The sequence below is a fragment of the Pseudorasbora parva genome, chromosome 4, assembly GCF_024679245.1.
Source record: "Pseudorasbora parva isolate DD20220531a chromosome 4, ASM2467924v1, whole genome shotgun sequence".
NCBI classification, from domain to species: domain Eukaryota; kingdom Metazoa; phylum Chordata; class Actinopteri; order Cypriniformes; family Gobionidae; genus Pseudorasbora; species Pseudorasbora parva.
This window is the reverse complement of record NC_090175.1, coordinates 26297821-26325342: the sequence shown is the minus strand read 5'-3', so window position 1 is coordinate 26325342 and position 27522 is coordinate 26297821. Positions and strand designations below refer to the sequence as shown.

Here is a 27522-nt window from a genome sequence, read left to right as displayed (position 1 = left end):
TTTCTCCTGTGGTCGGATCAGGCCCCGTCCCACCTGGTAGCCGAGGTACTTGGCTTCCGCGAGTCCTAGGTGGCATTTCCGGGGGTTGGCGGTCAGCCCAGCGCGACGTAACTCCGACAGCACCTTCCGCAGCCGGTCCAGGTGGTCCTCCCAGGTCTCGGAGTGAATCACCACGTCATCCAGGTAGGCCGCCGCGTAGGCTTGGTGAGGTCGGAGCAGGATGTCCATGAGCCGCTGGAAGGTGGCGGGGGACCCGTGCAGGCCGAAAGGGAGGACGCGGTATTGCCAGTGGCCGCTCGGCGTGGAGAAGGCTGTCGTTGGCTTGGCCTGATTGGAGAGGGGTACCTGCCAATACCCTTTTGTGAGGTCGAGGGTGGAGATGTACCGCGCCCTCCCCAGGCGGTCCAGCAGCTCATCTACGCGGGGCATGGGATAGCCGTCGAACTCCGAGACCTCGTTGAGCCGGCGGAAGTCGTTGCAGAAGCGGAAGGTGCCATCGGGCTTTGGGACCATCACAATCGGGCTGGACCACGGGCTGCGTGATGGTTCGATGACCCCTAACTTCAGCATCTCCTGTACCTCTGCCTCGATGGCGTGTCGCCGAGCCTCCGGAACATGGTAGGGCCGCTGCCAAACGACGACTCCTGGGGGCGTCCGGACGTCATGTTCCAGGACGTGAGTCCGCCCGGGGCGAGGGGAGAGCACCGCAGAAAACTGACTGACCAGGTGCTGCAACTCCGACTTTTGGGCCGCCGACAGTTGGGGGTCCATATCTACCATCACGGGTGGGGACTCCGTGAACACGGAGAACTGGGGCCCGGTCCCGACCCAGCGCTTCAGGAGGTTGATGTGGTACAGCTGGTCGGCTCTCCTCTTCCCAGGCTGCCGGACCCGGTAGGTGACGGGCCAGACCTTCTCGGAGACTGTGAAGGGACCCTGCCAGGTGGCCAGGAATTTAAAGGCGGCTGTCGGGACTTGGACCAAGACGTGGTCCCCGCGCTGGAACTCTCTGGGTTGGGCGGCCCGGTCGAAGTGCCTCCGTTGGGCCTGCTGGGCTTTGGCCAGGTGCTCCCGGACGATGGGCATCACGCGGTCGATCCTGTCGAGCATCTGCCGCACGTGCTCGATCGTGGAACGGTGTACCCCCAGTTGTTGCTCCCAGGCCTCCTTGGCCACGTCGAGCAGTCCGCGGGGTTGCCGGCCGAAGAGGAGCTCAAACGGGGTGAAGCCGGTGGACGCTCGGGGGACTTCCCGGATGCCAAAGAGGACGTAGGGCAGCATCTTATCCCAGTCCCGCGGGTCATCGGCGGCCACCCGCCGCAGCATCTGTTTGAGCGTCTGGTTGAACCGCTCGACGAGGCCGTCGGTCTGGGGGTGGTACACCGTCGTGCGGAGCTGTTGTACTTTCAGGAGCCTGCAGAGATCGGCCATCATCCGGGACATGAACGGGGTGCCCTGGTCAGTCAGAATCTGGGCGGGGATGCCCACCTGGCTACACAGAAGGAAGAGCTCCTGGGCGATGGCCTTGGTGGTGGCTTTCCGGAGGGGAATGGCCTCTGGAAAAGCGGGTGGCATAGTCTACGATGACGAGGATGTGTTCATACCCCCGGGCGGACTTTGGCAGCGGTCCTACCAGATCCATTCCAATTCGCTCGAAGGGTACCTCTATAATGGGCAGCGGAATCAGCGGGCTGGGGGGAGGAACTCGTGGCGATGTCCGCTGGCAGGTGGGGCAGGCTTGGCAGAAGCGCTTCACCTCGGCCTCCAGGCCGGGCCAGTGGAAGCGATCTCGGATTCGTTGGATGGTATTCTGAGCCCCGAGGTGGCCTGCCATGGGGTGTGCGTGGGCGATCTCCATCACTGCCTCGGTCTTGCTTCGGGGCACGACGAGCAGATTTTTTTCCTCCCCCCTTCGCTGAGCGACACAGTAGAGCAGGCCTTGCTCGATTTTGAAGTGGGGCGTAGGGTGCGGCGCGGGCTGTAGGTCCTTCCCCTCTGCGACCCTTACTTGAGCCCAGCAGTGTTTCAGACGGTCGTCCTCGTGCTGCTCGCGGGCAAACGCCCCGGCCCCCGAGACCTGCTGGAAGAGATCATAGAACAGGTTAGCAGCTTGGGGGGTGGACTCACCGTCTCGGGGGCTGTTGGAGGCCAGCAGCACAGGACGCCGTCTGGATCTCCGCGCAGTCCGGCGCTTTGGGCGGTTCCCGGGCTGGCTGACAGGCTGTGTGGCGGCGGTGAGGAGACGGTCGAACCCCGGCCAGTCCCTTCCGAGTAACACGGGGACCGGCAGATCCTTGACGATTCCTACTTCGATGGCCCAGGTGCCCGGGGCGGCCTCGATGGACACGCGACGTGCGGGGACTTCTCGGGTATCGCCGTGCACACACACAATGGGGACGGAGGTCTTCGACTCCACTCGTGGCGGCAGAATGGCCGCCTGTACGAGGCTGATGGCGCTGCCGGAGTCCAGGAGAGCCAGGAAGCGACGGCCGTTGACCTTCACCTCTGCCCGGGGCGTGTTCTCCGTGTGCACGGCGCAGCCTGCCAGCCATGCTCGTCCAGGGGATCGCGGGGCTTCCGTGGGCATGGACTCGTCCGGAGGCCCGGGAACCGCCGGCCTGCCTACTGGTCGCGAGGTACCCTCCGGCGTGCGTCGCTCCTGGACCACCCTTCGGGGAAAAGGCGACGCTCGCTCCCCGACCTCCCGGTGGAAGGTGGCATCCGCCAGCTCAATGGCCTCGACCAGCTCATCCTTGGTGGTGGGCTTCCGCATCCCCACGGCTTGACGGAGGTGGCGCGGGAGCGCGCCCAGGAGGCGGTCGACGACGACGCGCTCCGCTACCTGGATGGCGGTGGAATCCTCGGCCAGCAACCAGTGTTGTGCCAGACGAGAGAGATCCGCGGCTTGGAGTCGGGGTGGGCGCCGTGGGTCGTAGGACCAGTCATGGAAGAGTTGTGCTGCGCTGATCGGTGAGAGCCCGACGCGGCCCAGGATCTCTTTCTTTAACTCCGAATACGCCGTGCTTTGCGCAGGGGAAAGCACAAAGTACGCCCGCTGCGCTTCCCCGGTCAGCAGCGGGGCGACGATCCAAGCCCACTCGTCCTCCGGCCACGCCTCGCGGGTAGTGATGGTCTCAAACATCTCGAGGTACATGGCGACATCGTCGTGATCAGTCATTCGAGGCATGAGTTGGGTTGCTTGGGCGCGAGGGTCAGGCAGCGGAGCGCGTTGGGCAGCGGCCGGCCGCAGTGTGAGCAGCTCCCGCTCTGCAGTGTCTTGTCGAGAGGCCATATGCTCCATAATTTGCTGCTGGCGGATGCTCACCTCGGTGAGGTGTTTCAACAGTTCCTCCATCGTCCCAGGGAGGAGCGCCACCTGGGGAAACGGAAAAATCAATGAGTGCGGGGAAAAAAATTAAATCCAGGGAAAAGTCTCGGGGAAACAGGAACCACTCCACGTGAACCTGATGTCAGTACTTCTTCACGCTCTTGCCCGCATTCTCCACCAGTGTGACGGGGTGAAGAAGTACACGACACAGGAGGGCAGGTGAATTTCCCCGAAGGGTGGATTTATTGATGATAGTGAAAGTGAAAGTGTGTCGAGTGGGGTGCTCCGTGCTTGGTGTGGTCTCTCTCTTGCGTCCTCGGTGCTCGCGGTGATATGGGTCCGTGCTCAGAGTGAGTGCTGGCCGTCACATGCTGCTCTCTGGAGGGAAAATGGAGACAACAGTTAGCCGAGTCTTCTGGAGACATCTCTCACCTCTCTGGCCGGTGTGCAGGCTTATGAAGCCGCCTGCTGATGAGCGGCAGGTGTGACGGCTCAGCTCGTGATGAGCGGGTGCAGGTGTGCCCGCCTTGTTTCCAGGGCGACGCTGATGAGCGCTCGGGACACTTGTCACTATATATATATAACATCTGTAGTTGTTTGATTAACATTAATGACAGACAGGTATTTAATTGGGCTGCTGAATGCATGGATGTAATATTTGTGACACATATCCAGTTATTACCCACCTTTTTATGTACACTTAAGCCATAACCGACAGTGTTCATCCGATGGACATTTTTACATCAGTGTGCGCGTGTAGTTGACTATTCAGGAGCAGCGAGAACTGATCACACGTGCGACAGAGTGCGCACGAGAGAGAGAGAGAGCGCTTTTGTTGCATGTCATTCAGCACGATTCCGCCTATCTCGCCTTCACTAAGTATAAAGAATTGTAGTTGAATTGTAGCCAATTTTGTGACACGACGGTCTTGGCATTTCATTTAGCTGTAAATTATATTCAGCCCGCCAAAGTGACTAGTGGGAGTGGCTGCTGTACCCGCCACAGCTGAAATCTACCCGCATTTGGCGGGTTGGCGGGTGTTAATGTCAAGCCCTGGTTGCGAAACAGATATGCAATATAAATGATACAAAATTGGCCTACGATAGAGATTTTACTTATTTAACTTAGATTTAACTGTTTATTAAAGGTTTGTTGCCGATTAGAACTTGAAGTGCGATGAGGTTTTAAAATATTTTGAGAAGGTCTTAAAAAGGTATTGAAATTAACTTCAGGATTCCTGCATATACCCTGCTAATATATCCTACCCACTAACAGGTGCCGTAATAAGGAGCTAATCAGTGTTATTCACTTATCCTGTCAGTGGTCATAATGTTATGCATGATCAGTGTATGTTGCAGTGATGTATGAGTGATGGCAAAATTTGAAACATTAAGTCCTTTAATTTTTATAATTTATTTAAATGTAGGTTCACATAGCAAGACTAAAACATAATCATTCAAATTATTGTTATTTTTTGGTTTATTTAATATTAAAGGGGGGGTGAAATGCTGTTTCATGCATACTGATCTTTTTACACTGTTAAAGACTTGGAATCCCATACTAAACATAGACAAAGTTTCAAAAGTTAAGGTGGACGTTTGATGGGAGTATTTCTTTGTCAAAAATACTACTTCCGGTTAGTCATAAGTTTCGGCAAGTTTTTTGAGATCATGCGTCCCCATTGACGTTAGTGGGGGCGGAATTTCCTTGTATGGGCCTTACGGACAATTCTACCGGAAGCGCGTGAGAGAGAGCGAGGGAGAGAGCGAAAGCAACAGCCTGCGCGTGAGAGAGAGCGAGGGAGAGAGCGAAAGCAACAGCCTACGCCCATCAAAGCGGGGCTTGTAGGATGTTGGACAGGTGACAATTACACATAGCACATAACAATGTCACCAAAAAAGTGGGTTTTTGGTTGCCAGACCAAGACAGTCCTGCACAGATTCGCCAAAAACCCCGCGTTAAGGCAACAGTGGATGTAATTTGCTTTTCCGGATCAGCAACTGAGTTGCGCGAATGTTTATATCTGTTCGCTGTTTCATAAACAAGGCCCAGCTCGACGCCGAATTTTCCCAATCGCCTAATGCTGAAGGATGGAGCAGTCCCAACGTTAGAAGGGTGAGTGAGACTGCTTTTAGTCACCTTACTGTCTACACAAACCACGCGTAAACACACAAACACACGTGCACAACTGCACTTCCCACATGTACACCTTCAAAGACAAAAATACGACGATATAATTCAAGTATAAATATGTAAATAACACAAGCCGCTAAGCATATTATATAGTTAGTGTATAACTTGTAACTTACCACATATAGACGTCCTGCTCTAGTCGTTTTTGCTGCTGCTCCTGTTCAACTGCAGCCTCTGGGTCTGATTCCGGATCATAGATGTATGGCTGTATCCGATTAAAAGCCATATTTTTATTTTGAATAAAGTTTTTTTCCGCTGTTAGGGATGCACTCGACTCAACACACAGCGCGCTGCTGCACACGTCATTATTTAGCTCCGCTCACACGACACGCCCCCACCCGCTCGGCTTTTTTCGGAAAGACTCGGAACAGCGCATCTTTCTTATATAATTATTAAAAAAATAAAAACTTTTCGGAGATATGCAGGATGCAATGCTACTCTATAGGTACTCAAGATTGACATGACACTGACTGAAACTGAGTGTTTCACCCCCCCTTTAATATTATTATATTTTGGTTTATTTAATTGATTTAATTTTAGACCATTTAGTCCAAAACTTGTTCAGATTTAGTGGAATTTCAGCTAGAATTTAATTTAATTTATTAAATGTTTTTACAAACTAATGAAATAATAAATAGAAACTCAATCATAATAAGGATCTAATTGGAGTTACAGTCATTTTAAGAATATGTCCATTCCTTTGGCATTTACTAATTTTGCAAACATATGCTAGATGACCATTGGCCACATCGAACTCTGGGTGACTCGGTTTTGATAGGACAGTAAAGGTGAATGCTTTGTCATAGTTGACCTTACCTCACCTCACTATAATGCAAGGAGGGGAAAAAAATAAACAAAATACCAGGATTTGCATAACATGACAACGAAAGCTGATTGAAGCAGTGATGTGAATATGACTGGAGTATTTTAATGTAGCTTCTCATTTTAATAAGCCGAAAGCCCAAAGGGCTCATTGAGGTATACACAACAGCATTCTAAATTCACATTAGAGCAACTAAAAGCTTGGCTTTCAAGGCTTATAGGTTTACTTTGCTTATCAACAAAATGCCAGAAAAAACCTTTGTCATGTCGAATTTCTACCCTAAACTTGGGCATGTTCTGGCACGGTCATCAACATCCGGCTAAACAATGCTATTTAAAGACATCCTTGAACTGCATTAGCTTTATCACTGCTCTTTTTTAAGGCCTCCTGTGTACATTTCTTGCTGTCCACCCCGGCAGGCGTGTAATGGTCTAATTCTCACTTGGGAGCCATTATTAGCTCAAAGGTTAGTTCCGTCAGGCTGAATGAATGATAAGCCTAATTAAAGTTGATGGAGAACAAGAACAGAAATGAATGATGAGTGGGTAAAACTCCAGCTTCTGTTTCCACAATTGGGATTGTGACCCCCGTTAAACAGATATGAAGACCCATCGAATATAGCTGTTTAAAATGAGCCTGTTCATTCAAAATGGAGTAGATGTCAAATTTAAAGAGTTTACTAGTCTTAAACAAGTGGCAACATCCCCCAGTTTCTGTTGAAGCCAATACGGAAGTGACGTAACCTTTTAACTGTCACCCCTCTTTTTGAAAATATACGTGAAAATTCACTATCTATGCTTTGGAATATAGACATAAATTTGGTCTCATTCTAAAGAAGACAGTCAGCAGATTATTGCTCAAGTGAAATCACTTCAAAAAGTATAAAAAAAGTCCATGTCCATGTCCATGTCCAGAAAGGGAATAAAAACATCATCAAAGTAGTCCATATGTGACATCAGTTAGTTAATTAGAATCTCTTGAAGCATCGAAAAAATACATTTTGATCCAAAAATAACAAAAAACTACGACTTTATTCAGCATTGTCTTCTCTTCTGCATTTGTTTTCAATCCTCAAATAAAGATTCAAACAGTAATGAATCAGCGGATTGATTCATGATTCGGAGCGCATGTCAAACTGCCAAACTGCTGAAATCACATGACATTGGCGATCCGAATCATGAAAACAAAGTGTGTACTCAAATGTGTTTGAATTTTAAAGACGTGGCGCTGCGCTGCACGGCGCTGAGCTTCGCGTCCGGTGTGCGACCCCCTTGATAAGAACCGTTCGGACCGACGGTGGAAAAGTTATTGTTCAGCTGCTCGTAGGTCAGCCACGCCCGCACCCCGGTTTTATTATGGCTTTGTTTTATACACAGTTAAGTGTATTGCATGGTGGTTTGTGCCTCAAATAAACAGTGTTCTGCACATGCAGATGTTGTGGTTTGCCTGTTAGTCTATAAAGCTAAACTAGCTTGCAGTTGAGCTGTGAATGCAGTGAATAACTTTGCTTTGCTGTGTATAGTTACATATTTCCTTTATAATTGTTTTGTGGCTGTGATTGCAGAGGGTAATCTTTTCACCATCTCTGATGCTCCAACACGATCACATGGTAATGCTTATCAATAATACGAGTGTGAAATCGTGGAATGTATATGCCAAAATAGTTAGTTAGTGTTAGTTTTGGCGTGCATATGTTACGCAGTTTTTTGCGTGCATATGATACGCACTTTATGGCGTGCATATGACACGCTCTTGGGTAGGTTGAGGGTTGTGGGGTGGGTGGTTCGTATGTATAATACGTCATAAAGTGCGTATCATATGCACACAAAACCATATATCATATAACCAGTTGCCAAAACTCATTTTGCCGTATGCATTCCACAAGATTGCACTCGTACTATGTATACGCATTTTCATGAGATTGGGCCTTTTTATACAACATCACATAAGCTCATGATGATTTTCCTAAAATGTTTTAGTTTGATCACCATTATGGAGATTTTGTGTTTTATTTGTAATGTTCAGTTTCTAATTTCTCATGTGGTGTGGTGGTAATTTTTGTATTGTGGTGGTCCACCACTTGAAGGAATGTTGAGGCAACATGGTAGTATTAGCTGTCTCAGTGTTTGTATATATGCCACTTCACCTATTTGCGTGTGGACCATGTAGGCTATGGCACTAAATACATTTTCCAGTAAAATATAATGATTAAGGGGGGATTCCCTTCATGACAACTGTGAGGGGGGTGAATTTTTTTGTAACTAATTTCTTTACATTGTATAAAGCCTTAAAGTTCTGCATAATTAAGGACGTGGCCACTTTGATTGACAGGTGGATAGCCACTTATCCGCTGTCTGTTAGTCATCGCGTCACCTCAGCTCCGCCCATATCCCACCTCTTTGCCCATTTTCTGTTATCCGGACGTGACACGTGATGACGCACTGCTAAGTTGGCAACGGCCAGCTCATCTCTACTTTGCGCTTCAAAACTACTCCTCAGAATCATATGGGTGACATCACGGACACTACGTCCATATTTTTTTTTTTTACAGTCTATGGTCTTACATCAAAGAAACATGACAAATTGAAAGGTCTGACTTATCAGGGTAGAACTTGTATGTTTTTTAAGATGTACTTTGCTGTTTTGTCAAGACTTTATTGATTTAAGATGATTTTATACGTGCCATCAATTCATTCAATAACATTCAAATTTAGCTACACTACCTGGTTCAGCTAGATATTATTATTATAATATTTTTTGTCGTTTTGTAGTTTTGTAAGTAAGCTTGGAGTTGGAGCTGAGTTTTAGGGCAATTATAGTGATTTTTGTTGTTTTCAAATGTTTATCTTAAAAGAAGCGATCATTGAAAGGCTGCCAGGTCATTTGGGATGATGGGAAAATATCCTTTTGACCTTACGTGAGAGTTAGCGAGTGGAATAATTTGCATGCTTTGAAATAAGACTAATTGGATGTGCTTTGATGTACAGACCAACAGAAAAAGGTTATTAAATGAACTACAGCATGAGAAGGCTGGATGAATCAACAGAGAATTTAGCCTCCAACTATTTGAAACCAACCCCTGTAAAAGAAACTGACAAGCTGAGTTTACTTGTTTTATTCGAGGAGGGCAAATGCGTTTGACTGTTATGAGCTACATATGAAAATATACTGCATTCAGTATCACATTTAATGCTGTCGTTATTTTGAATACACAGTTGCTGTGATGTTGTAAGTGCTTGAACCGATTTGTATCCAGAAAATGACTTCAGCTGATGAAATAAAGACCTTTTTAGAGGCCTCGTATTATTGGATGATTCAGTATTATTGCCATTTGCATGCCTGTGCCGTCCTTGAGCAATTCATTATTTGTGCTTGCCAGAATCAGAAATGAATTTCAAAGTGCCTTTTAAATTCCAATTCAGTTACTGATTTTGCGTTGGTAGTAAACAAAAATACATAAGTGCACTTTTTGGCCCCGTTCACACCGTAAGTCTTAATGCTCAATTCTGATTTTTTGCTCAGATCTGATTTTTTGTTTGGCTGTTCACATTACCTTTTAAAATGTGGCCTATATCTGATTCCAGTGTGAACTGTTTCAGGTTTCAAACTAACCCGCGTGTGCAAAAGAACAATATCAATGGCATCAGACGCAGCACGCTGTTGCACTAAAGTTCGGGAGGTTATAGAGAAAGCATTTTCGCTTTTATTTAAACATGCTTGTGTAATGGAAGCCATAACATTAATGAGCAGGTGCTGAAGAGGAGAAGAACGAAAAGAAAGAGAGCAAAAATGGTTATTTTGGCCTTTTGTCACCTTCCTTTGGCACTGAAGCCACGTTTTTCTGTTTCCCCGTTCTTCCATTTCGTGTGCTATTTTTTCAAAAACGGAGCAGTTACGGTAGGATCCTTCTAGTTTAGCTTGAATTGAAGTATCTCCCCATATACTAATTAGGTCTAACACCTCCCTCTCCCTCCACTGACTTGCTCCATCGCTGTTCTCCATATCTAGTCAAGTTTTTAATGTTACTGTCTCTGTCTGTTGTGTCTAGGGCTAACTCGCTGATGCATAATTGTGACAAATGTCGACATAGATTGACGTAAAATACGCATCATATCCGCATCAAATCCGCTTTGGTTGTTCACACTGCGGCCGCATTGGAAAAAATCAGATCTGGGTCTGATTCAGGACCACATACAGTCTTGTTCAAAATAATAGCAGTACAATGTGACTAACCAGAATAATCAAGGTTTTTAGTATATTTTTTATTGCTACGTGGCAAAGAAGTTACCAGTAGGTTCAGTAGATTGTCAGAAAACAAACAAGACCCAGCATTCATGATATGCACGCTCTTAAGGCTGTGCAATTGGGCAATTAGTTGAAAGGGGTGTGTTCAAAAAAATACCAGTGTCTACCTTTGACTGTACAAACTCAAAACTATTTTGTACAAATATTTTTTTTTTCTTCTGGGATTTAGCAATCCTGTGAATCACTAAACTAATATTTAGTTGTATGACCACAGTTTTTTAAAACTGCTTGACATCTGTGTGGCATGGAGTCAACCAACTTGTGGCACCTCTCAGCTGTTATTCCACTCCATGATTCTTTAACAACATTCCACAATTCATTCACATTTCTTGGTTTTGCTTCAGAAACAGCATTTTTGATATCACCCCACAAGTTCTCAATTGGATTAAGGTCTGGAGATTGGGCTGGCCACTCCATAACATTAATTTTGTTGGTTTGGAACCAAGACTTTGCCCGTTTACTAGTGTGTTTTGGGTCATTGTCTTGTTGAAACAACCGTTTCAAGGGCATGTCCTCTTCAGCATAGGGCAACATGACCTCTTCAAGTATTTTAACATATGCAAACTGATCCATGATCCCTGGTATGCGATAAATAGGCCCAACACCATAGTAGGAGAAACATGCCCATATCATGATGCTTGCACCTCCATGCTTCACTGTCTTCACTGTGTACTGTGGCTTGAATTCAGAGTTTGGGGGTCGTCTCACAAACTGCCTGTGGACCCAAAAAGAACAATTTTACTCTCATCAGTCCACAAAATGTTCCTCCATTTCTCTTTAGGCCAGTTGATGTGTTCTTTGGCAAATTGTAACCTCTTCTGCACATGCCTTTTTTTTAACAGAGGGACTTTGCGGGGGATTCTTGAAAATAGATTAGCTTCACACAGACGTCTTCTAACTGTCACAGTACTTACAGGTAACTCCAGACTGTCTTTGATCATCCTGGAGGTGATCATTGGCTGAGCCTTTGCCATTCTGGTTATTCTTCTATCCATTTTGATGGTTGTCTTCCGTTTTCTTCCACGTCTCTCTGGTTTTGCTCTCCATTTTAAGGCATTGGAGATCATTTTAGCTGAACAGCCTATCATTTTTTGCACCTCTTTATAGGTTTTCCCCTCTCTAATCAACTTTTTAATCAAAGTACGCTGTTCTTCTGAACAATGTCTTGAACGACCCATTTTCCTCAGCTTTCAAATGCATGTTCAACAAGTGTTGGCTTCATCCTTAAATAGAAGCCACCTGATTCACACCTGTTTCTTCACAAAATTGATGACCTCAGTGATTGAATGCCACACTGCTATTTTTTTGAACACACCCCTTTCAACTAATTCAACTAATTGCCCAATTGCACAGCCTTAAGAGCGTGCATATCATGAATGCTGGGTCTCATTTGTTTTCTGAGAATCTACTGAACCTACTGGTAACTTGTTTGCCACGTAGCAATAAAAAAAATATACTAAAAACCTTGATTATTCTGGTTAGTCGCATTGTACTGCTATTATTTTGAACAAGACTGTATGTATGTGGTCTAAATCTGATTTGAAAAAAATCAGATCTGGGCTAGATTTGAGTGTTCACACTACCTCTGAAGAGGTCTGACCTGGTCACTTGACCCCCCAAAAAATCTGATTTGGGCCACTTTTGCCTGCAGTATGAACGGGGCCTTTGTTGTTTTGTTTGTAATTTTTGTATGCCTTAATTTTGAATGTAAGGCAGTAGATTTGAAAAAAATTAACAAGAAAGCTACATTTTTCAAAACAAATTAAATATGTTACTTAATAAAAAAGTGTTTAAAGGGAAAGTTACCCCCCCCCCCCCCCCTTAAGTTTAAAGGGTTATATTGTTGAATTTGTTTGCGAACCAGAATTAGAAATGAATCAGAAATTAATTTCAAAGTGCCTTTTAAATTCCAATTCAGTTACTGATTTAGCGTTGGTAGTAAACAAGATGCATAAGTGCACTTTTTGTTGTTTTGTTGTAATTTTTTTATGCCTTCATTTTGAATGTAAGGCAGTAGATTTGGAAAAATTTAACAACAAAAGCTATATTTTACAAAACAAATTAAATATGTTAGCTTAATAAAAAAGTGTTTAAAGGGAAATTTCACCCCCCCCCCCCCACACACACACACACAAGTTTAAAGGGTTATATTGTTGAATATGTTTGTGAATTTGAATTGCATTTCACTTAATGATTTGAACTTTCTGTCATTCCAACGAAATAATTTCTACATTAATTTTCAGTATTTGCTGTCATAGGTGCTGCTTTGGTACTGATTTTGTAGTCTGTTTGCTTTCAGTGGAGTTCATGCACCTGGATTTGGCCTCTTTGACATCTGTGCGGCAGTTTGTCCAGAGATATAAAGCCAAGGGTTTGCCACTACACGTCCTTGTCAATAATGGTATGTAAATTCCTAAATTCCTCTAACATTAGGGCAAAGTCATTAGACTACAACAATTGTGCTGTATTATTTTAATATTCTGTCGTATTTGTCATATCTGCAGTCTAACATTTTAAGTTTATTTATTTAATGATTTAAAGTATTCTTATTAACAATAAACAAATGTTTACTGAATTTATTAATTTAGGTCAATATTGAATTCTACGTTGTATACATAGATTTCACATTATATAAAATTTTAAATTAATGTATAATGAACAAACATGAAATTACAATGAAATCTGCAGTTCATTGTTAGTTCATGATACCTAATGCATTAACTTGTAAAGTGTTACCTATTTATCTTTTATAGGTTGTCTCTCAGCTTAAAATCTCTTGCGTCCTCATAAGCTCGCTCTGTTGGACATGTCTGGTCTGTGTCCTGAGGGCCTTGGGGGTTGTTTGTTTTAACTGAATGACTTTTATTTAGAAGCCTGCCCTAGGGAATGTCTCCAAATGACAGGAACAGTCACACACTGTCCTCTCCCTAACAGAGAGAATTAATAATTCACACTCCCTTTTGCCGTTTGTTCTCTACGGTGCACACCCCTCCCCTCTGATGCCAGCTGATGGGCCAACGCATTTGTGCCACCCAATTGAGGTTGTAATGATGCAGAAAGGTCAACGCTTGACCCCTTTAGTGCTCTGGCTGGACAAGACACTGCATGTGTCTGAGCAAGAGCCGAGGGACATTGATTTTCTCTTCAGGGTACATGGGTCGACACAATTAGGATTCGTTAGGTTCAAATTTCCTGTGTGAGTGTAATTAAAAAAACATACTGTTTAATACTCATTTAATATGCTGAGGACATTTTTATAATCCTGATTACTGTTTTCTCCTGCGAACTGCGAGCTGTAATTCTGTTAAGAGCAAAATAATGATGAAACATGTTTTCAAGAGCAGAGGCTTATTCCCGCATGAATGCTGGTGCTCAGTCCCGGTCAGGGTTTTCAAATCAGATTACTTCCATTTAATATTGGAATTCACCAACTTTAATTATCTTGTGGTCGCCCTTTAGAAAGACGTGCGTTTTTGTAGAAGGGTATGTTTATGTGTGAACGTGACACGTGATGATCTTCACATCTTTTCATTTATTTCTTCTCAGCGAGAACATGAATTAAGCAGAAACAGGCACATTAAGAACATTAGTGGAGGAAACGGTTATCCGCTAGTTCAGTTTCATATGAAGACATCTCTGATATCCTTCTCTGCGCGTGTTGAAAAGCTGTCTAAAAAAAAAGCGAATCAATAAACCAGCATTACTTAATCCACGGTATTCAGAGAGCTGCATGCGGTACAATGTTCTCTGAGCTTGTGAAGTTCATTTCTTTTCAAAAGAGTGACTCAGAAATGAGTCATGAGTCATTTTTTAAGGTGTGAATACTTGATCAAGCCTAGTAGGATTCTTCCCGGTGTGTTGCATATTCTGTCTGTTCATAATATATCAGCAATGATGTTCCTTTATGTCTGCAGCTGGTGTTATGCTTGTTCCGGAGAGGAGAACAGAGGATGGATTTGAACTACACTTTGGGCTAAACTACCTGGGCCATTTCCTGTTGACCAACCTGTTGTTAGATGTCCTGAGGAAGTCAGGCAAACCTGGGAAATGTTCCCGAATAGTTATTATGTCTTCAGCTACCCATTATGGAGGAAGAATAACTCTGGATGACTTGCAGGGCAGGTTAGAAGCCGTTCTATACTACACTTGAGATTCTTTTCTTACCTCAAGCCTTTTTGTGAATGGAAGGGATGAACTGAATCTTAAAGACATTTTAGACATTTATTCCATATTTCCTAGCAACGATTGATTCTATAGTGTACTGTTGTTGCAATCTGGATTGTCTTTGACTACACACACACACACACACACACGCGCGCGCGCACACACACACACACACACACACACACACACACACACACACACACACAAAATACAACCTAACCTAGTCAATTTAGTCATATTCTCAAACAGATTACCATGGAGTCTGTTCTTTTTCTAACAGTACACTCACTGAATCCATCCGGTTACTGAATTAACATCACTATAACTCATTCACAACTGAGAACCGTTACTGTGTTGTGTGTGCTTTGGACTATATTATGAAATGTGGTTTGTAAGACTTGCAGTAATCAGTATAATTGCCTACTGTTAAATAATAATCATGAAACTTGACACACGTTACAAAAAACAGTATTGTTCTTCAAACAAAGAAGAAAAAAGTTTTTGAAGGGGTGAACTAAAACCACTGGCATAAAGGGTTGTGTAAGTAATATGTATATATATTAGTTTGAGTATATTGCATGGTATATTGGTAAAATATGTGGAGATTCACTTTGTGCATGGAGGGGGTCACAGAACCCTACAGGCTTATGGTGTGCAAATATGTAAATAGACAAATCCTATTTAAAATGATATGCTACCCTTTCCACTCTATAGCGTCTATACGATTATACTACACTTTTACCCAAAGGATAAAAAAAAAAAAAAAAAAAAACCTTTTCTAATGGAGAAGTATCTGTTTGTTTCCCCCTCAACTAGCTTAGATGTCAACTATAGTTTTGCAATCAAACATCCATATTGTACAGTCAGCCTACAATTTAGCTTTTTTGCTTGCAAAGCAAGAACCAAAAGAGAAGTTTAGATTGCCACAAACTGCAACGCTTTGAAACTCGGTTTCAATAAAGTTTCAATATATAAAATACTTTAGCCAACATTTCATAATTCTAGCCATTAAAGTAATAAAAAAAATGTATTAACCACTTATTCACCAGAATAATGCTGCGTTCATAATTTTGAGATGACAAAACATGACGTGTTCACGTCCTAGGACTGGGAATTATGCGTTTCTGTGGCAACCCTATTAAACGTGTAAATTAATCTGCAGTGGTCAGGTGGTAAAATAGGACCTCTTAAAAAATTGCAAGCTTACAAGTTTTAATTACGAGCTATACGAGGACACGGACACTTTTTACAAGTTGAGATCTAGTTATTACATTAAATACAACATGGCGTGAGCGCACCTTAAAGTCCTCATGAAATCAAAATCAATCTTATTTACTTTGTTGGCACATATAACAGGGCATAGGGTGAATTATTCCATGCAAGTTAATACACAGAAAAAAAAAATAGTTGGCCATGGTAATATTTAATAAAAATCTAAAAAGTTACTTCCGGTGTTACTTCAGGCCAAAACACAACATGACAACATCAACATCAGTTGAGGACTGCAACAGCAACTTTTAAATGACAATATCCTGGCCGGACTACTGTTGTCAGTGATATAAGTATTTGAAATTACCACAATTCTTAATGTCTATTCTCGGTCTAGTGACATATCAGGGCCATTTTATAATTAATTGAAATGCATTTCTTACATACAGTTCCTTTAAAAATGTTGTGATGCCTAGATTCCCAATATAATTGGGATATAAATGCTTCCCGTTTAAGAGAACTCATGCTGCGTCAAGAATGACATTGTGGGAATGCCTTTGCATGACTGCATTCTGAAGCACATGTCCAATGGCGTAATGGGACATCATAGGCAGGTGACGTCATGACCTGGAAGATATAAATCGCACCCAGACCAAACAATGTCAGCTTCTGTGCCTTTAGCAAGTGCTCTGTGTGAATTAGTCTATTTATTGTTTGTTTGTCTCAAGCTTATTATCAGTGGTGTAAAGTAGCAAATTACAAATACTCTCGTTACTGTAATTGAGTAGTTTTTCTCAGGAATTGTACTTTTTTAAGTAGTTTAAAAACAGTGTACTTTTACTTGAGTACATTTTAAGTGCATTTTAAGTGCTGTATCGGTACTTTTACCACGCTATTTTCCCTAAACCTGCCGTCGCTACATTATGTTTATTTATTTTTCCTGTCAACATGATTGGCGAATAATTAGTCCTGTGTCTCCATGTGTCACGGGAAATTGGAGAGTGAGAGGCACACCGACTTTATGAAAGGGGGTAAGTGTTGGCTACTGTATGATGACTGAAATCGTGAAATTGCCTTAAACAATTACTACAAATGGATCACAGAATATTACATTTTCTAGTACATGCATAAATGGTACGTATTCTGGTAGCGCTGCACAAGCTCGCGGTGCCATCTGCTGGAAACTCTTAATTTAGCTTGATTGCTTGCCAGGCTTCAAAGTGCATTAGGCATTAAACTGCTTTCTGACAGCTTTTTGAAGTGAATATTTTAATGAAATGTGTTCTCACATGGCAATTTAAAATTTTAGGCCATGTACATAGCAAATAACTTATATAAAACATCAGATTTATTTTTAAATCAGGTTTATTTTTTTAATTAAAAGCAAAAATAATCAGTGGTGAAAACCATTTATTGATGTTACTCGATTCTGATTTATATTCTTTTTACAGAGAAAACGTCCATTGAAATTAAAGCAGTACAACAAATGCGTCTTAAAATAACTTTTCTTTGAAAAGAGAGATGTTTTAATATTTTTACGTAAAATTGTTAAAGCTACACTGTGTAATATTTTCCCCCATCTAGCGGTGTAAAGGTATATGACCATCCAGTGAATATTAGTTTCTGTTCCTCTCAATTCTGATTTCGTTTGAACTCCTACGGTGGCCAATTTAGTCCAAGATTAACATGGCAAGCCCCCTCTTCACATTCCACACGGCAATCGAGTGTTAAATCGCTAAAGGCTAGGCTTGAATTTATGGGTATGTCCCTCTTTGGCTAATGTACTTTTAAGATGGAGGGCCAACGGACCGGCATTCAAACCCCTCACTCATATGCATTTTGAATGGCATATTATAAACTTACGAGAATACTTTATTACTTGAAAGAAGTAAATATACATTAATGAGCACATATATTTTTGAAAGAACTAAGTGTTTTTAGCTAAGAATAAACTAAAAAAGTTTCACAGTGTAGCTTTAATGTACAACGCTTTGCAACCTTTTTTAATTAACCGCAAGAAAACCTCTACAGAATGGTTGTCATAAATGTTACCAGATTATTGGTTGATTTCTCAAATATTACACAGCTTTAACTGATAACAGTCAAAAATACAAATAAATATTTAAAGAAATATTGAAATGTTTTTGTTCTTACCGAGAACCATCTATAAAAGAGTAAGCTACATTTTTAATTTGCTGGGTATAAGGTGGAATAATATTCATAGCATAATACTCACTACTCACTTGAGTACTTTTAAAACGGCTACTTTTTACTCCTACTTTTGAGTAGTATTTGGGACAGGTACTTTTACTCAACTTAATTTACATTTTTTGACAAGTAACAGTACTTCTACTTGAGTATGCTTTTTTAGTACTCTTTTCACCACTGCTTATTATATATATATCAAGACAGGAGTATTATGGCGAGCAAACAGCATTTTGAATCGTGTATCCCTCCCTGCCCTTGCTACATTATGAGTGAGGATACACATGATTTATGTGTTTGTTTGTAAGTGGAGAATGCACGTCAGCTCTTGTGGGGGCTGACAGTGTTCATTCATACGATTTTCCAACGTGTAAGAAAAGAAGCATGTACTAACAGGAGTTTGTAGCACTCACTTCTGTTGGCTTTCTTCTCGAGGCAAGAAAGTCTTAAGCAAGTGGCTCGGATCTTTCGACTCTTTAGACTCACTGCTATTGACTAAAGAATTTTTGTAGCTTTGATAAGGATTCATTTATATTAAATTCATAAATTATGCAGTGCAGACTGTTTGATAACTTTGTTCAATTTATCTAGCCTATTTCCTACCCGTGAGACAGGAAGGCCACTGGTAAATATGACATGGGTTTATGAGAGGATTCTTTTAATTTGAAGTTTAAAGCCTAATGAATGTTTTTTTATTTTTATTTTTTTTAACTTTCAGTTACACTGTAATGTTGAATGGCCATACTCAATATTTAAAATTGGTGGGAAAATATTTCATAGAGACATATCTGTTCATTGGTACCGGCTTCATTCATATTTATAGAAATATGCCATTGAACAAATATTTCAAATATACAGTCTTTGTTTTTCTACATTAATTTGGTTATTTACTGTAAAATGATTGCATCATAAAATATATTAAACACATATAAACACTTGTTTTTAATTGTGATTAATCACAATTAATCACATAAAAATGTGTGATTTAATTAATTTTTTTAATCGATTGAAAGCACTAAAAGAAAGTTTACATTAAAAAATAGATTATGCATGCATACCCACTATCTATCTGCCTATCTAATTTATTGCATTGCATATTTTATGTTGAGTGATGACAGATTGATAAGCGAATATGTTATTGGATGTAACTTTTTAACATGTAACAAAAGTGGCTCTCCTATTCATTTTGTCCTATCAGTGTGGCTCTCCTGAAAAAAAAATAGTGAAGTCCATGGTCTGTGGTATCTGCCACTGCAACACATTTTCTAGAATTTCATTTTACTATGTACCTATGTAGGGGTGGGCCGGAGATGGCAGGGGTTGGTGGCAAAGTAAGTATCTGGATATTTGCCACGGGGCAAGGGCTTTGATTACCTTTCTCTTTTTTGACCATACATGTGTTTGCATCCCTGAATATATATTTATAGGACTGCAATATATATTTATAATGCGAACTGAGCAGATAGAAGTTTCCCTTTCTCTCTTGTTTCTATGATTGTGTGCAAACTAATTGTGTTTACATAAGCTATGATTTAGTTGACTTTGTTTGGTTGTTTCTTGGATACATTAATTTTGAGAAATTGTCATTTTTATTTATGATTTTGAAATGTTAGATGTCTTTATTAATACACTATGTTTAGCCTTTCTGCATTTAATTTTGAGGAATTAAATACTCATCTGATCATTGAGAGGTTAGATGTCTGTGTTAATATACTATTCTGCCTTTAATCTAGACCGTGTTTACTTGTCTGATTGATCTTTGGCTGCATTTAGTACTGAGGAATTAAATGGTGAATTCCCAGGGTCAACAGCTCATTATACTGTGCCCACAGGGGGTGCCCTGTCAACCCCGCCACCTCTTGTGCTTCTGGGCACAGCGGTCTTCAGCGAGTTCTAGTCTAAGTGTCCACCAGTTCTTCTTCTACCAGTCATCTGTTTCAGGGCACAGAACTGGCTACTTGAGTTATGCTACACTGTAAAAAAATATTTACAAAAAATAAGTTACCTGGTTGCTTTATAATTTTGAGTTCATTTGAAATTAAATATTTGAGTTAATACAATGAACATTTTTGAGAATCAACAACCTTTATTCAAATATTATTAAAAGATTTTGTAAGCATATTGGGTAATTGTGTGTGTTTTATTTCTGATGACGCAGCCATATTGTGCTATTTTCATGATTTATCACATTTTTATGTGGTTCAGATACAATAATATTTTGAGTTTCTATTTATTAAACCAATTTCCTTCATTGCATCAACTCAAATGTTTAATTACAATAAACTCAAAATTTTAAGGTAACCAGGTTACTTACTTTTTAAAGTTAAACCAACAATATTTTTTTACAGTGTAGAGACCTCGAGAGACTGGTTCCTTTAGTAGTCTCAGCCGAAGACTTCTTGAGTTAAGACTGATGAGAGGGATCAGAAACCTGTCTCAAGAGACTGGTTTCCTTAGTAGATTTCTTGGCAGTGTGGAAACTACTGCCAAAAATATCTATCCGGCAAACGGGAGTCCTGTCTACAATGGTAGCCTCCGAGCAGGCTCTGGTTATGGAAGAGGAGGTAAAATGTTTTGCTGGGAAATGGGGCTGTAGATTTTGTTCCTCCCCCCGACAGAGAGGTTTACAGCCGGTATTTTATCATTCTAAAGAAGGATGGGGGGTTGTGTCCAATTCTAGATCTGCACACTGAGGTGAATCTTGGCACAATCCCATCCGAGGATATACTTCCATATTCTATCCTTCCTGAACTCAGCTTTTGGGACAAAACGTACCAGTATCGGATTCTTCCTTTCGGCCTAGTCTTGTCACCGTGTATTATTACATCGACATTTGGCCGATTTTTGCTCCATGTGGGGCAGACTTTTTCATGGCATGGTGTGAGATTCGACAGCGATGGGGGTACATCTGTCTCAAACTTGTATTGGTTCGATCCTCACAGCCGTGAGCAATAAAGCTAGGCCAGTCACTCACTGTCAAACTGTTTTAAGTCTGATGGTAGCTGTATCCAAAGGGATACCTTTTGGCCTGCTTTAGATGAGACCTTTGCAGTGGTGGCTCAAGACCAAGGGGTTTCCCTGAGGGGCACCCATTCTGCACGATCAAGGGATCAGACTTATGGAAGTGTGGGTTTGGCCTTTGAGAGGGAGCCCAATTCATAGACTCAGGTCTTTCAACTAAGGTTGTTGAGTCCACGCTAGGGTTGGGTATCGTTTAGGTTTTTTATCGTTTATTCTGTTGCCAAACCGGTACTTTTAAAACGGTACTAGTGCCTAAACGGGGCCTAAACCGATACTTTAACAAAAAAAGAGCCACAAAACAACAGTGGATGAGATTAATGTATTATAATTTTTTATTTATTTGCTTAAATTCACAGTAAAAGCTAAAGCCACACTACAATAGGCCTAATTTAACACCAACTAACAGCACTAATACTAGTAATACTAGCAGCACTTATATAATAGCAAAGTAGTCTGTAGTCTTGGTCTGCTACAAACCAGCTACAGTTCAGCATTATTTTGCATTAATATGACCATATTCTAAACCTTAATGTTTCCATGGCAACGCGTCGTGCTTCTCACATCACATGACACAGCAGCCGCAAAAGCGCTGTGTGACAACACAGAGATCAGCTGTATCAGTTTATTTATTTATTTTTCCTTTTTATTCAAAATATTCCCAAAATTGTTATCTATGTCATGAGCTATCTGATATTTTGATTTTCAAATATGTGCAAGTGAATGTTTTTTGTCATAATGATCATGTTAGCTGATCTATAATGCACGATGGGCGCCGCCATGTTCGTTTGCGCCTCAGATAATCATCTGTCAGATTTACATCAAGTAAATTCATCCTCGTCTCATGAAATGAGAAAACTAGTGACTTATTAAATGTGTGTCTGATATGAATAAAACACAGTCAAATTATAACTGTCAGAAAGGATTGTTATTGTCACTTCCATAGACATCAGCGTGTTTTTGCTGCTACTAAATGTGCATTTAAATGTCTGAAACCTAAAATAAACATGATGTGGATGAAAGCACTGAATCGTTGCGATATGTGACAAATGCCGAGTGCATCCCGTCTGTCTCTGGCTCAGCGCCAGCCAAATCACGTTTGATGGCACCTAAATGAGGAACCGAAATCTGCGCTCTGATTCAGTCTGGTACATAACGGTTGTATAGGTACTGCCGTAACGGTAAATATACAATAATACTATATTAGCATCGGGTTTCGGTACCCAACCCTAGTCCGCACTTATACTCCAGAACTCCCTGCACTAGGAAACTGGCGGAAATCTTCAGCTGAGTCCAGATGACTACCTGGTTTGTACAGTGCTCGAATAAAATTTCTGCAGGATCGATTCTCCACAGGGCTATCCCCCTCCACTCTTAGGGTTTATGTGGCGGCCTTAGGCTGTGTTCACACTTGATGTCTTTTTTGAAGCTGTCAACATCTGTTTTAAATAATAATCCTATGGAGTAAACCGTGTTTTCAAAGAAGTCATGAGCACTTTCTTTAAACTGCCAACACCAACGTCTTTTTAAAGTTGAAAAAAGTTCAACTTTTCTGATAAAAACCCCCTAAGTCAAGCGCCTTTTTGACAGCTGACCAATGGCAAGCGAGTAGCGAGACCAGAAAGTGGAGAAGATGCCGGTTATCTCTATATATATATTTTAGTCTACAATCAAACTAAATCTGTCATAAAACACAACCCTGCATGTTTTTGTTTACATTTAAAACAATATTAAACACATTATGCGGTTCAGACAAGTGTGCATATATGATTATCACTGTAATAAAATTAAATATGACATAAAACACAACCCAGTCTCTTTTTGATTAATGTTAGTTTATGTATGATCAATAATAGCCATCATAAAAGTATAAGTTAAAGGTATAAGAAGCTATACAAGAAATAAAGCAAACAATTCAGTCAAACATACAAAGTCAGCACTAGTAGCTAGGCTGCAATGGTAATGTAAAGTTAAATAGCCTAAAAAATATAAAGTAATCCCAACCTGTTCACTAAACGTAAACATTTTATATTTAATTTAGTTCTATCTAAATAATTTTTGTTGTTTTTAATGAGGGCCAAAATATATATATATATATTGAATATCATACAAAATATACAATAATATACATTATATATATATATATATATATATATATATATATATATATATATATATATATATTTATTATTTATTTATTTATTTATTTATTTATTTATTTATTTATTTATTTATTTATTTATTTATTTATTTATTTATTTTTTTAGATATCGCCCAGCCCTAGTCCCAGGAGCTTTACTCTTAGTTTTGCTTGCCTGATTTCACACAAGAGAGGCACTTGTCAGTACGGCCGCATGGAAATGAACATTCCCACAGCGTCATTTTTGACGCAGCGCGAGTTAATGTCTCGGTTCCCTGAAAAGAGAAAAAGACGCTGCGTCACCCTGCCATACTTCTGGCGTGCCTGTGATTGACTTGCTTCGACCTATCAGAAGTTGACATGTTTGGTCTGGTTGCGATTTATAAGTTCCTAGTCATGACATCTCTTGCCTATGACTTCCCATCACGCCATTAGACTGATTTCACACGTGCTTCAGAATGCAATCATGCAAAAGCGTTCTCACAGCATCATTCTCTTTGCGGTGTCTTGTTCTCTTTTGAGGGAAACAAGGTTATAGTACCAAAGTATAGAATTGAACCTTTTATCAGTGAAAATAATATTGACTATCGAATTTTAATATTGGTGCATCCCTGACATTATTAAAAGGTGACAACCATCTCTATGTGTCTCATATTTAACTCAGATCTTCCTGTAGTGCAGATGTCTGCTTTACTCCTCAAAATACTGCCGCTGTTCCAACCTATTTTCATCAGGTCTGCTTTTATTGCTTTTCAGTCTTGAGTGTCCTCATCCGTTGCTGCAGTCATATACTGCAACGGCTCAAGGACAGAGTCGCTGTAACATGCAGTGTGATTCAGAGCACCATGTGTCTATTGATTGACTGACTGCTGCAAAGCCTCCTGGGAGGCAGAAAGGGGCAGTTATGAGTGTTACAATAAATACTGACAAACAACAAATCTAATGCAGCAAACAAGGTGCCCGCTTGAAACTGGTGATGGCTTCTTGTCATGCTGTATGTTAAGTGTGTGGGGTGGCTCATGCTGTGGGTTGGCACAGAAGATTCCTAATAAATATGTCCTTCAAGGTGAGAGAGGGAGAGAGGAAGGGGTGGGCGCAAAGACATCTGCTGGTATAAATAACGGATAAATGAGTCAGCTAAATGATTAGACATGGATTCTTCATTCTAGGGCATTCTAGGACTTCAAAACGTGTGTAAGGCAAGATTTTTTTAATCAATTTATGGTTTGTTAATGTGAATATAGAAGAAATTAGGCACCAATGCTGGTGAAATTTCACGATTCTTGAAACTAATATGCTCTTTTAGAAGTTAAATGTTAAACTACATATTGGCCTGGTTTTACAGACAGGGTTTTCGATTCAGCCAGAAGTAGGCCTAAGTTAAATTAGGACATTTAAGTAGCTTTTATAAAAATGCCTTAGTAAAAAAATACTGGTGTGCATCTTGAGAAAAAACAATGATTTTAAGATATGTCAGTGAAAGTAGCTTTCAGTTAAAACAGCTCAAACATTAATTTTAGTCTGGGTATAGGGTTAAGCCTTGTCTGTAAAACCGAGAAAATAATAAATTAACTAAATTTGACATGCTGCAATCAAGTATTTGTCAATCAGGTAAACATTTCAAGTGAATTTTTCACAATAGTCGAATTAAGAACAAATAAACTAATTACAAAGAACAAATATAGGTAGGTAGTTGTTTTTCTTAGGTAGTTGTTTTTCTGTTTCATTCAGAAATGTGTCAGATTACAGAAATACAGAAATTACCGTAATTTCAAGATAACAAAACTTGACGTTCTGCTTGGGGCTGTCCACAAACTGGGAATTATGTGTTTCTGTGCACTGTAAAAAAATATTTAAAAAAAAAAGTTACCTGGTTGCCTTAAATTTGAGTTCATTTAAATAATTCGAGTTAATACAATTAACATTTTTTGAGATTGGAAAACCTTTATTAAAAGATTATTACAGGATTTTGTAAGCATATTGGGTAATTGTGTGTGTTTTATTTTTGATTACGCAGTGAAACATGCCAAATAGTTCTATTTTCAGGATTTATCAAATATTTTATGTGGTTAAGATACAATAATATTTTGAGTTTCTATTTCATTTCAACAAACTTCATTCATTGTATCAACTCAAATTTTTAATTTCAATAAACTCAAAATTAAGGCAACCAGGTTACTTACTTTATTAAGTTAAACCAACAAAAAAAATGTACAGTGTGGCAACACTATTAACTCGTAAATGAGTCTGCAGTGGTCAGGTGGTACAAATAGGAGCTCTCTGAAAATTCCCAGCTTAATCGTTGTAATTACGAGCTCTACAAGGACATGAGCGCTTTTTACAAGTTGAAATCTCGTAATTACGACATGGCATGAGCACACCTTAAATGATTATCCACCACAGAACTCCAGCTATAGCAATAATGGTAAATGGCAGATAATATATGGATATTATAATGTTGTAATGCCTAAATTCCAATTCCCAATTGTTATTGTTAATTAAAACTTAAACTATTAAAAATCTTGTTGGGTAACTGAAAATGAGCTGAAATAAAACATTTGATTAGAAAAAAAGATGTATAGAAATATTAACACCAAAATCAATAAAACTGACAAAAAGCACATAAGACAAAAATGAAAACTGAACATCTAAAAATAAAAGCTGATTTGAAATACTGGTAAATAGTGTAATAGTATATAAATAATACTTAATAACGCGGACTAGTTTAATGTTGACTTTAAGATTCACTGCTGCTCTGAATAGTCTTGAAGCAGAATCACATCAGCAAGCACAATCTTGTCAAAATGGGTTTACAAACACAAATTACAGCAAACATCACATTAAGTGCTGTTAACACCAAAATAGCTGCATAACTATGCTCAAGGCTTCTTTCTTTTTTCTCCCATTGTCTCTTTTCCTCAGGATGTGTTATAGTGCCCATGGTGCATACGCCCAGAGTAAACTGGCCCTGCTGCTCTTCTCCTACCACCTGCAGGACCAGTTGTGGGCCAAAGGAGACCCTGTAACGGTTAATGCAGTGGACCCAGGCATGGTGGACACAGCCCTGTATGACAATCTGTGTGGCCTGGCCCAGCTGGCCAAGAAGCCTTTCGCTAAACTGTTCTTCAGGGTAAGGCAAATCATATTGCCCTCTATAAAATCTCATTAGTCAACTTTACTGAAGGATAATAATTGCCTGTATTGCATATTTGGACTTCCTTATTTTATTTAAATAACTTACCGAACTTTGGAAAGTCAGCCAAACTTGGTCTGCGTCACGGGTGTGATGGTTTATTCAGGCACCTGTCTGTGCTTTGCAGAGAATTCTTGAGGTGTAAGGCTTCAGTTTCACCCATGTTTGGGTAAAAAAAAAAATGTTGGCACTTTTATTGACAGGGCAGAGATGGGACAAAAAATTAGGGGCCTAGTCTATTTAAAAAAATCGATAGAAATAAGATAGGGTGGTAAATGTCAATTGAACATTTATTAAAAAACAATCAGTGCTGCTTTGTCCAAAAAAAAGTATAAAAAGCACTAGAAACTGAAATCTTAATTTGTATCACTAATAAATTATTGTTGGAATAGCTATTGATGCTGATATGGCTAAATTAATTAAAAACTAAATACATAAATGTGTGATGCAAAGTGTGAAATACATATATACATACTATTATTTTGAGATGAGTAGTTGATAAGAAACTATTATGTAATAGTTGTGACCAGTATTAGTTTAGTATCACCAATAATAATTTAATAATATAATATAAACCGTAATATTTATTTCAGCTCTAGTTTTAATTATTTTAGCACATCAAGTTAAACTAAATGAAAGTAGGAAATGATGCATTGGCAATAATTTAAATAAAGTGTAATATTTTGTACATTTTATTTTATTTCTTTATTACTTCAGCGATTAGCATATGGAGTATATTCGAATAATTGTGCTCCCCCCTCTCATATCCACCTGAGACGAGAGATTTATGCATTTTATTTCTGGAAAAATTCCTCCCATGACGCAAATATCGTCAATTTGCGCCATCGGAGGAATTGTTGGCCAAAGGCTAAAGACCACAGCCAGCAGAAGGAGCCATTTCCACATGTTTTTAACTCGCACGTGGGGGGATGGGAGATCACACT

At 40.5% G+C, this 27522-nt stretch overlaps 1 protein-coding gene across 2 annotated transcripts in view; it reads left to right on the top strand.

The window, feature by feature from the left end:
- Window positions 1-27522, top strand: part of dhrsx (dehydrogenase/reductase (SDR family) X-linked) — an 86614-nt gene that overhangs the window by 44289 nt on the left and 14803 nt on the right. For both annotated transcript variants that reach the window (XM_067441416.1, XM_067441415.1), the window contains exons 4-6: window positions 12949-13050; window positions 14564-14771; window positions 26308-26515. In XM_067441416.1, the coding sequence (XP_067297517.1) occupies window positions 12949-13050; window positions 14564-14771; window positions 26308-26515 (518 nt within the window). The remainder of the gene's footprint in view (window positions 1-12948; window positions 13051-14563; window positions 14772-26307; window positions 26516-27522) is intronic.